At 53.7% G+C, this 13,232-nt stretch overlaps 1 protein-coding gene across 1 annotated transcript in view; it reads left to right on the top strand.

Annotated features, from left to right (window-relative positions):
• Positions 1-11,411, top strand: part of LOC104527974 (receptor-type tyrosine-protein phosphatase U) — a gene marked incomplete at both ends in the record, with an annotated part of 17,292 nt that extends 5,881 nt beyond the window's left edge. Inside the window, 8 exon segments of the mRNA XM_010171838.1 lie at positions 2,534-2,691; positions 5,594-5,784; positions 7,023-7,095; positions 8,142-8,218; positions 9,905-9,941; positions 10,287-10,384; positions 10,479-10,595; positions 11,257-11,411. Of these exon segments, the coding sequence (XP_010170140.1) occupies positions 2,534-2,691; positions 5,594-5,784; positions 7,023-7,095; positions 8,142-8,218; positions 9,905-9,941; positions 10,287-10,384; positions 10,479-10,595; positions 11,257-11,411 (906 nt within the window).
• Positions 11,412-13,232: the final 1,821 nt, after the last annotated feature.

Below are 13,232 nucleotides of genomic sequence, written 5' to 3'. Positions count from 1 at the left end.
GGGCTTGAAGTGACACGAGCTGGGGGGGGGGTTCTGAGCCAGGGGGGCTCTCAAAACAGGGAGGAAGGGCAGCAATTACACATCTTCCCCGAGCCGGGTTGGGATGATGCGAGGAAAGTACGTTAACAGCCCGAGGGGAGAGAAAAATAACAGATCACAACCTCAGTCCGGGTAAATTTGCAGATCTCTTGATGGTTTCCTGCTCCCTGAAAGGATTCTTGCTGATTTACACCAGCTGGAAGAGCAAGGCTGGAGCATCCCTGCATGCTGCGAGGGGCAGGACTGGCTGGGGGGGCCCGCGTCCCCGGCTGGGGTGATGCCCATGCGTATGGCGTCGGGTCTGTCCCTGATGGAGCAATTGCTGGTGGTGCTGATGTATTTTTGGGAGCGATTCTGTCAGGCTGGTGGGTAGGAACGAGTGCATCAGCCATGAGTGTGGCTGGGGCATTAGTGTTGCAGGACAGGAGAAGGAGGAGCTTTGCTTCAGCATTCCAGAGTGAACCTGTTGAAGGACAAACCAGAGCCACAAATCAGCACTAATGCCAAGGGTGCTGAATTTGGGGCTGTTGGGAAACTGGGATGAGCCCATAAATCTCCTCTGGCCCATTTTACCACTGGCAAAACATGGATGTGGTGGGATGGAAATGCACCCCCAGCCTATGTTCACCTCTAATCCATGGTGCACTGGAAACGTGACGTCCCAACCCCATTTTCCCTTCTTGGTCCCTCACTGGCTCTGTGGAGGATCCCTCACATTTTGGACACAATTAGCTGTTCAGTCATAAAAATTGGGGTCTAACCCTTGGGACAAGTGTTCTATGGACACCCCACCACTGGTACAGGGACCTTGGTCACCCTGAGAGCTGGTGCTTGGGTTCTGCTGCTGGAACATCAGCTCCTGCCTGGAATAAATAACCTAAAGATGCAAAAGGGAAGCCAAGGTTTCTTTATGGTACATTTAATTTTCCAGCAGCTGAGTTACCCCATTACCCCCCTTTCCCTGTGCTGAAGAAAAGCTGCTTATGCAATTTCTGCTGTTCTCTTTGTTTGCACGCTTGCCAGGAGGAACTACTATTCTTATTCCTATTACCCGTAAGTAAGCGTTATTCTTTTTCTCCTTTGCCCCTTCCTCCCGGCCGCCTCCCTCACTCTGCTGCTCCAACAAGTCCTTTTCTCTGCCACGTACATTTTAAGAGCCTCTTTGGCTTGGGGAAAATAATGCTGCCGAGCTCGTTAAGAGACCAAAGACAGCGTGATGGGGAAGGGTCAGCGGCTGAGGGTTGAATTCTGGATTTTGGCAGCATCTTGCAGTGTCCCAGCCCCACCAAGATGTTGATGTGGGCTCAGATCTCATGTTCATCCATCCTCTGGTTTAATCTCTGCACTGGCTTCTTGGGATCCTGGTGTCTCTCAAACACACTCAGTCAGTCTTCTTTCCTTTTGTCCTAAATGTCTCATATTTGGGGTGTGAGGTTTTGTCCCAGCAGGAGCTTCTGAATTTTCCCAGCATCTTCATTAAGTGCCTACTGGGGACCTTGCATGAGGGGAAGAAGCCTCGCCAGTGGGTGCTGAGCACGTGTGCAGTCCAGGGTCCAGCCTGTCCCTTGGGATGGGTTTGTTCCCCTGCATGGCTTTAAAATCATCGAGTGGTTTGGGTTGGAAGGGACCTTTCAAGACCATCTAGTCCAGCCCCTGCAGTGAGCAGGGACATCTTCAACCAGGTCAGGTTGCTCAGAGCCCCGTCCAACCTGACCTGGAATGTTTCCAGGGATGGGGCTTCTACCACCTCTCTGGGCAACCTGGGCCAGTGTCTCACCACCCTCAGTGTAAAACATTTCTTCTTTATACCCAGTCTGAATTTCCCTCTTTTAGTTTAAAACCATCACCCCTTGTCCTGTCACTACAGGCCCTGATAAAAACTCTGTCCCCATCTTTCTTATAAGACCTTTTAAGTGCTCAAAGGCCACAATAAGGTCTCCCTGGAGCCTTCCCCAGGCTGAACAACCCCAACTCTCTCAACCTTTCCCCACAGCAGAGCTGTTCCAGCCCTCTGATCATTTTTGTGGCCTCCTCTGGACCTGCTGTAACAAGTCCATGTCTTTCTTCTACTTCTTGCACTTGTGCTGTGCAGCAGAGTGATGCACATGGTGTGTTGGATGGTCCATGTTGCAGTGAGGTGGTGTGGGGTGATGGGTGGGTGATGATGCCTGGAGAAGTGGAGCTGCCCTGTGCAATGCCAGCCAGTTGAGAAGAGCTTTTGCTTGCCCAAGGAATGCTCCTGACTGGTATTTTGGGGAGGGGACAGGAGAGAACATTGAGGATGAGCACCTGGAGTTGATGCAGCCAGTGAGGGATGATCCATGTGGGGCTGCTACTAGCTCAGAGCATTGAATACCAAAGTGTGGTGACCACTGGGGGAATTAATCCATCCTGCTCCCCGAAATAATCCAAGCTTGGTAGCTTTGAGGGCATCTTACAGCACCGTTGGGTCAGCCCTGCTTATGTGTGCTTCTTCTCCCTCCTCTCCCTGCAGCAAACCCGTCAACATGACCAAAGCGACCATTAACTACCGCCACGAGAAGACACACATGATGAGTGCCATCGACAGGAGCTTCACCGACCAGAGCACGCTGCAGGAGGACGAGCGCCTGGGGCTCTCCTTCATGGACACCCACAACTACAGCAACCGGGGTAAGGACAGGGAACCGTGGCGTGGCCAGCATGGGCTGCCTGGCACTGGGGACATTGGCATCTGTTGGACATAGGGGAAGCTTCTGTCAGTTCCTCATCAAGAAGCCACCCCATTTCCCCCCACCTCTACCCAAACCTGGCCATGCAAACCCAACACAGCTGGGTCTCTGCATCTTATAGAATCATAGAATGGTTTGGGTTGGAAGGGACCTTAAAGCTCATCCAGTTCCAACCCCCCTGCCATCAGCAGGGACACCTTCCACTAGACCAGGTTGCTCAAAGCCTCATCCAGCCTGGCCTTCAACACTTGACCTCTTGAAGTGGAGATCTGAGCTTGTGACTGGGAGGGTTAAAGCCATTTGTGGGCTGCAGCCCCCTGAAGCTGGGTGAACCCCAACTCTTCGCTTACGCTGAGGTTACTCTCTACTCCGGGGGTTCTCCACAACCTTTTGAAGGGTTAAAGAGCCACTGCGTTCACATCAGAGACCGATAATTTAACACCCACTGGAGCAGGCATCTCCGTGCTGATTTAGTTGTAAAATAACTCGTCGGATGCCCCAGTTTTCAACCATATGCTAATAACATCTGCTACAGTAACTTCAAGATGCTGCTTTACCCACAGCTCTTCTCTTCTCCACCGGCTGCGGAATTAATACGCTTCCCGGCATTGTCTGGCGGATAATAGAAGCCTAGAGGGCAAACTTCTCCTCTTAACCCATCTAGCTGGGTGTATTATTTTTTGGTTACTGTCCTCAGATTACTCATAGGTTGGTGGGGCTGAGCTGGAGGTGCTGGTCCTCAGTTTCTTTAGGGAAAGGAGCTGTGGGGCTGCATCCTGCTCCCATCTTCTTGCTTGCTCTGCTGCTGGCTGCTCCTCATCCCTTTCCTTGGTAGAGGAGGAGATGTGGGGAGCTTGGACTCTTGGCCACAGCTGGGGACAGGCTCTGCTGTGGCCACCCCCTGCCTATTAACGTTGTTAATTAATGAAGGTAAATGAACAAGCTGCTCCGTGACCAGCTTGGGGCTGTTCCCCACCGTGGCTCAGTTTCCTTGCATTGAAACAAAGTCAGTGATGCTTCTCACAGAAACCAAAGTGGGTCCTCAGCCTGTGGCGGCATGGAGCCCTTGGCACCTTGCAAACACCTGCAATTAATTTCCTCGTTAAAGCCAGTGGCTGGTGTGGCCATCAGGGGCACAGCATGACCCTCCCATGTTGTCCCATTGGTTCTGCCACACGTTGGCAGCCTGCAAGGGAGATGTTTCTGGTTGTACAGGTTGGAGCATCATCTCCTTCAGGGCTGTGATACCTGATGGAGACCCTGCTCTGTGCGTGCCAGGACAATGATGGAGTCACCATCCCTGGAGGGATTTGAAAGCCTTGTAGATGTGGTGCTGTGGGACATAGTTTAGTGGTGGACTTGGCAGTGTTGGGTTTATGGTTGGACTCAGTGATCTTAAAGGTCTTTTCCAACCAAAATGACTCTATATGTGCTGCACCCAAATCGCACCCGCGCTGCACCCACGTTGCACGGGGCAGCCAGGAGGTGTGGGCAGGGGGTGAGGGGCTGCTTCTTCCATTTGAGCAGACCAAAAAAATCCAAGCCTGAGAACTTTGTGAGATGACAAGGGTGGTTTTCAAAAGTGACGTTAGGAGAAACTGCATCCAGGATGCACCACCTCGCAAAGCTGCTTTGGACGTGTCATGGTGGTCGAAGCTGGGTTCTGCAGGATCCCTGCTCGCTGCATCACTTGACAGCAGCAGGTTTGGTAGAAACCCAGATTTCATGATCCGGTGTAGGACCTTGCTCTGCCAAACACAGGCGAGGTCTCAGTCTGGCTCTGCTGGTAATGACACAGCAGAAGCATAAACCAGGTAAATACCGTGTCAGCTCCTCCGTGAAACAGCAGCGAGCTCCATCTATGTCAGTGCTGGGAATAAGGCACTGGGATCTAACAGGGGGGAAAATTAACTGGTGAGCTGAGCTGGAGATTTTGCCAACGTGATTTTTTAAATCAGGACTTTGTGTGAATATTTGGGCACGTAGCTCTTACTCGGCTGGATGGGAGTTAATTGCTCCAGCTGATGGGAAATAAGCTTCTTAACCCCCTTAAGGTCTTGCTCAGTGATTTTGAAGAGGTTTGCTGTGGTCCTGAAAGGCTGGAATGGGTGTTTTTGGCTTCGTGGTGTAGGAAGAGCTGCAGAGAGCACAGGGGGGTCTGAACTGCTCGTGGTCCCCGCAGAGAGACCAGCTACAGCTCCAGCATCTCACAGAATCCCAGAATTGCCTGGATTGGAAAAGCCCTTTCAGATCATCGAGTCCAATCATGAACCCAACACTGACCAGTCCCTGACTAACCCATGTCCCTCAGCACTGTGTCTACACGACTCTTCAATCCCTCCAGGGATGGGGACTCCACCACTGCCCTGGGCAACCCCTTCCAATGCCTGAGAACCCTTTCAGCAAAGAAATTCTTCCTCACATCCCATCTCAACTGCCCTGGCCACAACTGGAGCCCATTTCCTCTTGTCCTGTCCCTTGGTCCTTGGTTGAACAGACCCACCCCCACCTCTCTCCACCCTCCTTTCAGGGACTTGGACAGAGCCAGAAGGTCTCCCCTCAGCCTCCTTTTCTCCAGGCTCAACAACCCCAGTTCCCTCAGCCGGGAACTCATCACACTTGTGCTCCAGACCCTTCCCCAGCTCCGTTGTCCTTCTCTGGACACGCTCCAGCACCTCCATGTCCTTCTTGGAGTCAGGGGCCCAACACTGAACCCAGCACTCAAGGTGCAGATATTGCCAGGTGTCCTCTTGTCCCTCCTCTATGGGTGTGAGGAGGTGATGGGGATGTGCTCCAAGGCTTTGCTACCCTGACAGCTCCTGGTTCTCCCTCCCCTTCTGCAGGTGACCAGCGCAGCAGCGTGGTCAACGAGTCCAGCAGTTTGCTGGGTGGCTCCCCCCGCCGCCAGTGCGGCCGCAAAGGGTCCCCGTATCACACCGGGCAGCTCCATCCCGCTGTGCGCGTGGCGGATCTCCTCCAGCATATCAACCAGATGAAGACAGCAGAAGGATACGGCTTCAAGCAGGAGTATGAGGTGGGAACATCTTGATGAGAGTGTCTTATGCTGGTGTCTTGAGGAGAGTGAGAGGTACGATGGACAAGGTGGCATGGGTAGGACCCGTGTGCAAGGAGAAGATGCTCCAGATCTGGAGCTGCAGTGCTGTGGACAGCAGGAGCCAGAGCTCATGGCTCTCTGGGCAGATATCATCAGCACATGGGGTGTTCCTGGGTCTGGATCAAATCTCTGGTCCTGGCAGCCCAGGATTTAATTGTCAGTTTGAACAAGTCCCTGAGATGAGCCAAACCATCCCTGCCAGCCCACACCTCTCCTGTCTGCAGTGCTTCATCCCACCTCTCCTGCAAAGGCTGGGGATGCTTCTCCCACTCTCAGGTCCTCCTGGGCACCATGACACCATGTTCTTCTGTTCTCCAACAGGCTTGTCCTATGATAGGCATGGCCATAGCCTAAGAACAGGCAAATCCTCTACAAGCTGACAGCTCCCATGAGAGTGAAGACCCATGGGAGAGGGTGATCCCAGGGGGAGGGAAGTCTCCCCTGAGGGTTGTTGACTGCATCATGCTCATCCCACCTCGTTGGGTGGGAACGGAGTGTGCTATTCCCCACACCTCTGCTGCAGAACATCCAGTGGAGTTGATTTCCCGTCTCCCCAGTGTCCCACTGGTCTGGCGATTGCAATTTCCCAGTGAAATGACTGTTTAATGCTTCGTTGTTTCAAGTACAGGAGCTTTTTTTTCCCTCCCCCCCCCACCCCCCACCTTTTCATGTACTGGACAAACCAGGGTTGGCTCTAATCATTAATGCTCCTTGAAAAGCTGCTGTATGTTCTTGGAACTAGTAATTTGAAAGCACTCAGATATTATGGGAGGGGAGAAAACATGTAATTTCCTTCCACTTTCCTCCTCTTAAGCCAATCTATGAATGTTGCTGTTATTACACACAAACCTATTCTGTGCTGGGGAAGAGAAAGGGACTGGGGAGGTTTAGAAAAGAAAAAAAACAACCAACCAACCCAACACAACCAACCCTGGAAAAAAAAACCCCAGGAGGTCTGTGATTTGCTGGAAAAATGGGACATTTTGTGGATGCAACAGAAACGTGGAGCTGGTAGAACAGGTTATGGAGATGGAGTGGGGGCTGCAGGACTCTGGGGTGGAGGGATCACGTTGTCTGCATTGCTCCCCTGAGGTTGTGGGGTTGAGGGAACCCAAGAGTCCTGCCCTGGGGTTGTGATGACCATCCTTTCCTTCCAGAGTTTCTTTGAAGGATGGGATGCTTCGAAGAAGAAAGACAAGACCAAAGGGAGACAGGATCACTTATCGACATGTGAGTGCCTTTAGCAAAGGTTTAGACACCCTGAACAGATGAAAAAAACCTTCTAAAGGGCTTTGGGGGCTTTTTTGAAAAGGTGTCTGGTCCATGGCAAGGAGTAAATTGGTGGGGTTTGGTTGGTTAAGGGCAGCAGAAAGGTCCTTGCTCAGTGCAGGGGTCCCAGCCTGAGAACTCCTCTTGGGCATCAGCCACTGGAGCAAATCGGAGGGATGGAGTTGGGACAGAGTTGACCACTGGAGCTGGATAACTCTTGGAGACAGAACATCTTGAGTTGTTTTAAAATTGATGATAACATCACTGTGATATTTGGGGTGGTGCTGGAAAGCCCCAGATAACCTGGAGTGATTTCTGAGACACTGCAGCTCTGCCCCAGGGAGCTTCTGGTGTGGACGTGTGGGATGAGCTGAAGGGGTTAAATTATGAGTTTTTAGGCCAGAAGATTGGGGAAGGGCTTGACCCCACTGGAGAGAGGATACTCCTCACCAGCTCCCTTCACAGTCAGTGTGGCATGGCCGCCTTGCTCCCTGCTGCATCTCTGGTGATGTTCCTGCAGGGATGGAGACACCAAGCCCAGCCCTCCAGGAGCTCTGGTGCTCTCCACCTCCCATGAGCTTTGCTCTGCAGCTTCATCCCTTCCACTCCAGCTCTGTCCAGGGCCCCAGGTGGACACCAAAGGTTGGGCAGAACTTTTCACTCACCTCTCTGGGCTGTGGCCATCCTGGTGCCATGCTGGGGTAGACAACAGGGTGTTGAAGGGTAGGTACCCTCGGTCTTTGGTAGGACTGGGCAGAGCTCAGGTTGATACTGTGCTGAAAGCCACTCATCCATGTCCCTTCTGGTCTAAACCACCATCTTTGGAAGGACCTCCACCAGCTTGTATTTATTGTTCCTGAATATGTCCCACCTTCCAGAGTTTTGCGGATTCTTGGTGCAAAATAATTGCAAAGGGTGGCCAGGAGCCCTGGGACCTGTTGGGGTGGCGTGCTGTCCCCATGCTCATGCCCCTGGGTGCTAACGTCCCTTCTCCCCTTGCTCCCCAGATGACCGTCACCGAGTGAAGCTGCACCCGCTGCTGGGAGATCCCAACTCTGACTACATCAACGCCAACTACATCGATGTACGTGGGGACGGGGCTTCTCTCTGTGGGGGGAACTGGGCTGGGACAGGACCTTCCTGTGGACCCTGTGGACTGTCAGGGTCTGTCCAGCAGCGTTTGGAGGAGCTTAGACAGCCCAAGGTGGGCTGATGTGTGCATCCCTGAGACACACCATGAAGAGCCTGATGTTCTCATGTTGCTCATGTTCATCAGCAGTTTCTGCTTGCTGCGGCTCTCCCTTCTCTGCTCCACTCTGTCCTTCCTTTCTCATTCCTTCTCTCCTCCCCTTGTCCATCCTCTCTTCTCCCCTCACCTGCTCTTGTGGTTGTGGTTTTCCCTCCTCCCTGGGTGAAGGATGTAGAGGTTGAGGGGGTCAAGGGACCAACTGGGTGCTGATACTTGGATACCTTCTGGTGCTGCTGGTGCATGTGAGTCTGGGCAGAGCTTGGCCCTGGTGTCCTCTGAGAGCACAATGTCTCCCAAGAGCAATGTCCCCTGTCACCTCCAGCAATGCTGAGATCATTGGAGGTGCAGGAAGGCTCCACTGGACGCAGAGCTCAAGCATCTCCTGGAAGCAGCAGCAAGTCCCACTCTTCTCTCCTTTCCAGAGGATGTCATCTGGCAGTGGTGGCCTGATGCCACCGTGATGGGTTCCCTGTGCCCAGGCAGCATCCCCGTGCCTGTCCCCTGTCCCTATGTGTCTTTTCTCCCCTCTGACTCTCCATGACCTGCTCCAGGGCTGGTGCTCTAACCCATCTCTTGAGCTGTGCCTCACTAACGTCTCTGTCTCTGATCTTTTTCTCTCAAACCTGTGTCCCAACGGGATCGTTAAGATTCGGATTAACCGAGAGGTAAGTAGATGGTTCCCTGCTCCTCCCTCCTCTCTGCTCCTATCTCCTCCCAGCTGCTGTACTGGGCAGCGTGGCACTAAACAGCATCTGGGAGAGGCAGCCTGGGAAAATGTGTGGATAAACTTGGGGATGGTCCAGGGAAGGAGAAAGTGAGGTCTCCATGGCACGTCCTCTCCAGGGGACCATGTGATCGGAGGAGAGGTTGAATTCAACCCACAAAAATCCCCTGTGAAAGGACCCACAGTGCATGGAGAAGCCACCATTACCTCCATGCGTGTGAGGTGGTTGAACTCTGTTGGACCCGTGGCCAAGGGGTGGGACACGGTGTCCTCGGTCCCACCAGTGGCCTCACTGGGACATGCTCTTTGGGCTGTCACGTTCCTGTTAAGAGTTTGGAATGGCCCCAGTAAGTAGCTGGGAGGAAGGAAGGGAGTGGGGCCATCAGCCAGTGTCATGTGGTGGCTGCGGGATGGGATGTCATTAGTGGTGCTCTTCTGGTGGTGTTGCCATGTTCAGCAGTGATGCTGGTGGCAGCAGGAGCTGGGGTTGAGCTGGTGGACCCTGGGATGCCTGCAGGGTGCTGCTGGGGATTTTGGTCCTGAATGGGGATGAGAATTGGGGGTTACATGAATTTTTTATGATATGTGGGACATGCACCCTCCCAGGACAGGGTGCACCAGGTGCAGGGTGGTTTCTGAGCCTCCTTCTTCTCCTGCAGCAGTGGGTAGCACCATGCTGGTGGCCAGGACTTGGCTTGGTGGAGTTGCCACCACTTGGGTAACTGGGAAATGTTTAATGGGGCTGTGCCCCAACATGTCCCCCCAACCTGGGACTAACATCTCTGCTTCTCTTGCAGGGCTACCACAGGTCCAACCACTTCATAGCCACGCAAGGTGGGTCACCATCTCCCCCTGCTCTCTTGGCCACCAGTTCAGCAGCTCCTGATGTAGCAGCCAGGTTCCATCCCTGGTGGGATTTAATGTTATGTGGGGAAGGGAGGGACGGAGTGGGCCAATTTGGGGCAAATTTGGACCAAATGAGGTGATGGCAGTGTGGAGCAGCTCCCACTCCTCCTGCTGCCCCATGGCACCACACGTCCCTGGGGGAAAAGGGTCCTTAAAATGCTGTGGGGGTGTTGGTGCTGCAGAGGCAGGCGGGGGAATGCGGGGACATCGTGGTGCTGCCGTGGCCGGGCTCTGCTGGCACTGCCCATCCATCCCTGGTGGCCTTTCCCACAGGGCCCAAGCAGGAGATGGTGTACGACTTCTGGCGCATGGTGTGGCAGGAGCACTGTTCCAGCATCGTGATGATAACCAAGCTGGTGGAGGTGGGCCGGGTAAGGACCCCACCCCATCCCCTCCCTCTGGGCTCTGACTCTACCAGAAGCCTCCTCCACAGAGCTGAAACCCCATCCCATCCTCTCCTTGCAGGTGAAATGCTCCAAATACTGGCCGGATGACTCTGAGATGTACGGGGACATCAAGATCACCCTGGTGAAGTCGGAGACGTTGGCTGAGTACGCTGTCCGCACCTTCGCTCTCGAGAGGGTACGGTCCCATCCTGCCACCTGTCACCTGCCCAACTCTGCCCTTGCAGGTGGAGAACCAACCACCTTGGGCATCTCTGACCATCACTAGATTGGCATTTACCAATATCTTATTTATTTACCCCAATGTGGGGCTTTCACCTCTGGTTGAGGAGCAACTTCTGAACCCCGGGGATGCTGGTAGCTTCTTCTTTGCCTTTTCCCCGCCTCTGCCCCTCTCTGGTTTCAGCAATGAGTGAATATTTAATTTCCATCTGAGCACTGTGTAGTTGTGACAGGGGTGAAGGATGGTTTTTCTCCTCTGGGCTGGAGCGCAGGTTATGTGGCCATGACACTCCAGTGTGGGACCTGGGAATGGAGCTGGTGTAGCTTCCCCCTTCATCTCCAGGAATGTGACATTACTGTCTAGTTCTAGGGCAGGGAGCAAAGGTGCTCGTGTAATGAGATCTGTGGGTGTTGCTACCTCCTCCTCTTCCTCCTTGCCTTGTTGCAGAGAGGAGGAGGGAGTTGGATGTAGAGATGGAAGCAGCTGATCGCTTTGTGGTCCACCTGGCTGGATGCTAAGCAGCCAAAATAATGAATTCTCAAGAAAAATCAGGCATTTGGGTGGCTTGGACAGGATTTTTCCCCCCCCCTCACTCCATCTCACCCTTCCCTTGCAGCGGGGTTACTCAGCCCGGCACGAGGTGAAGCAATTCCACTTCATGTCGTGGCCTGAACACGGTGTCCCCTACCATGCCACGGGGCTGCTGGCCTTCATCCGCCGGGTGAAGGCGTCCACCCCGCCCGACGCCGGCCCCATCGTCATCCACTGCAGGTGGGTGTGTGGTCGTGGGGCAGAGCTGGCTGGGGTGGGGTTTGGGGAGGGGTAGGGATGGATGTGGAGGGGAGCTGTGCTGTGTTCTTGGTGGGTGCTCAGCCTCTGACTCTGAATGATGCTGAAATATTCAGCAGGGGAGATTAGAAAATGTGTAAGTTGGGTTTGTAGCAAAGGGAGGCTGCAGGGAAGGTGCTGGGGCTGATGACGTGAGGTTGGATGTCCCACTACGATGTCATCCAGCTGTAAAATGTCACCACCGAACTGGTGGCAGCAGGGATGAGGGGGCTGCAACTGGTCTGGGGAGGAGCGAGCAGGGAACAGCACTTTTTTGGGGGCTGCCCCACCACCTGTGACTGATGACACAGCTCTGTCCCTCTGGGTGAGGGTGGCAGCAGGGGATGGGCAGCTTGACTGCTGTTCGTGGTCAGGATGTTGGGTCTGGCTGAAGGGAGGGGTGGAGAGGGACAGTAGGACAGTCAAAGAATCATCACATCATCTAATGGTTTGGGTTGGAAAGGACCATAAAGATCATCCAGTTCCAACCCCCCTGCCATCAGCAGGGACACCTTCCACTAGACCAGGTTGCTCAAAGCCTCATCCAGCCTGGCCTTCAACACTTCCAGGGAGGAGCAGCCACAGCTTCTCTGGCGAACCTGTTCCAGTGTCTGACCACCCTCCCAGTGAAGAACTTCTTCCTAATATCTCATCTAAACCTCCCCTCTTTCAGTTTAAACCCATTTCCCCTTGTTTTGTCATTAACTGCCCTTATGAAAAGTCCTTCCCCAGCCTTCCTGGAGCCCCTTCAGGTCCTGGGAGGCCACTAGAAGGTCTCCCCGGAGCCTTCTCTTCTCCAGGCTGAACAGCCCCAACTCTCTCAGCCTGTCCTCCCATTCCCAGGATCGGCCATGGGGACACAGGAGGACACTGGTGGCATGTCTGAGCAGGAGCAGTGGCTTGCTGTCCCCTGAGCAGACGTCCCCATGCAGGGGGTTAGTGGCTCTTCCTCCGTTGGGCAAACAAGGAGGAGCTGCTGAGCAGGAGGGATTTTTTTCTTTTCTTTGATTTGATTTCTCCCTGTCGATTGTCTCATCAGTATTCATTCACTGGCAGCAGCGCGTGTGATTAGTGCCTGGAGCCTGTAATCACTGATAATCAGGACGAGTGATTCATCAGCCCTAGAAATTAGTATTTCACTGGAAAAGACTTTATAGGAAAGGAGCAGGGGGGGGTTCTGTTCCCGACGTGTCACGGGGGGTTCACAGTGTTGATAGGTCTTTGGTTGTGAGTCCAACCATGCCAGGATTTGGGAGATCTTATAGCGGCCTTCCAACACCTGAAGGGGCTACAAGAAAGCTGGGGAGGGACTTTTCATAAGGGCAGTTAATGACAAAACAAGGGGAAATGGGTTTAAGCTGAAAGAGGGGAGGTTTAGATTAGATATTAGGAAGAAGTTCTTCACTGTGAGGGTGGTGAGACACTGGAACAGGTTGCCCAAGAAAGTTGTGGATGCCCCCTCCCTGGAAGTGTTTCAGGCCAGGCTGGATGAGGCTTTGAGCAACCTGGTCTAGTGGAAGGTGTCCCTGCTGCTGGCAGGGGGGTTGGGACTGGATGAGCTTTAAGGTCCCTTCCAATCCAAACCATTCTATGATTCTATGATATCGCTGCTGCTGGATCATCTGGCTCTGGGCATCCTGCTGGGCTCAGCCTTAACCCAGGGGGGGATTCAGCCCCACTCTGTGCTGGGGGGATCCTGTGCTCTCGGTGCTGAGCATCCTCCTTGGCCGTTTTGGGATGGGATCCTGGAGGACTGTTAGAATC

The sequence above is a fragment of the Antrostomus carolinensis genome, unplaced genomic scaffold, assembly GCF_000700745.2.
Source record: "Antrostomus carolinensis isolate BGI_N321 unplaced genomic scaffold, ASM70074v2 scaffold29267, whole genome shotgun sequence".
Taxonomy (NCBI): domain Eukaryota; kingdom Metazoa; phylum Chordata; class Aves; order Caprimulgiformes; family Caprimulgidae; genus Antrostomus; species Antrostomus carolinensis.
The sequence above is the reverse complement of the archived record's forward strand: the minus strand, read 5'-3'. Positions and strand labels throughout refer to the sequence as shown.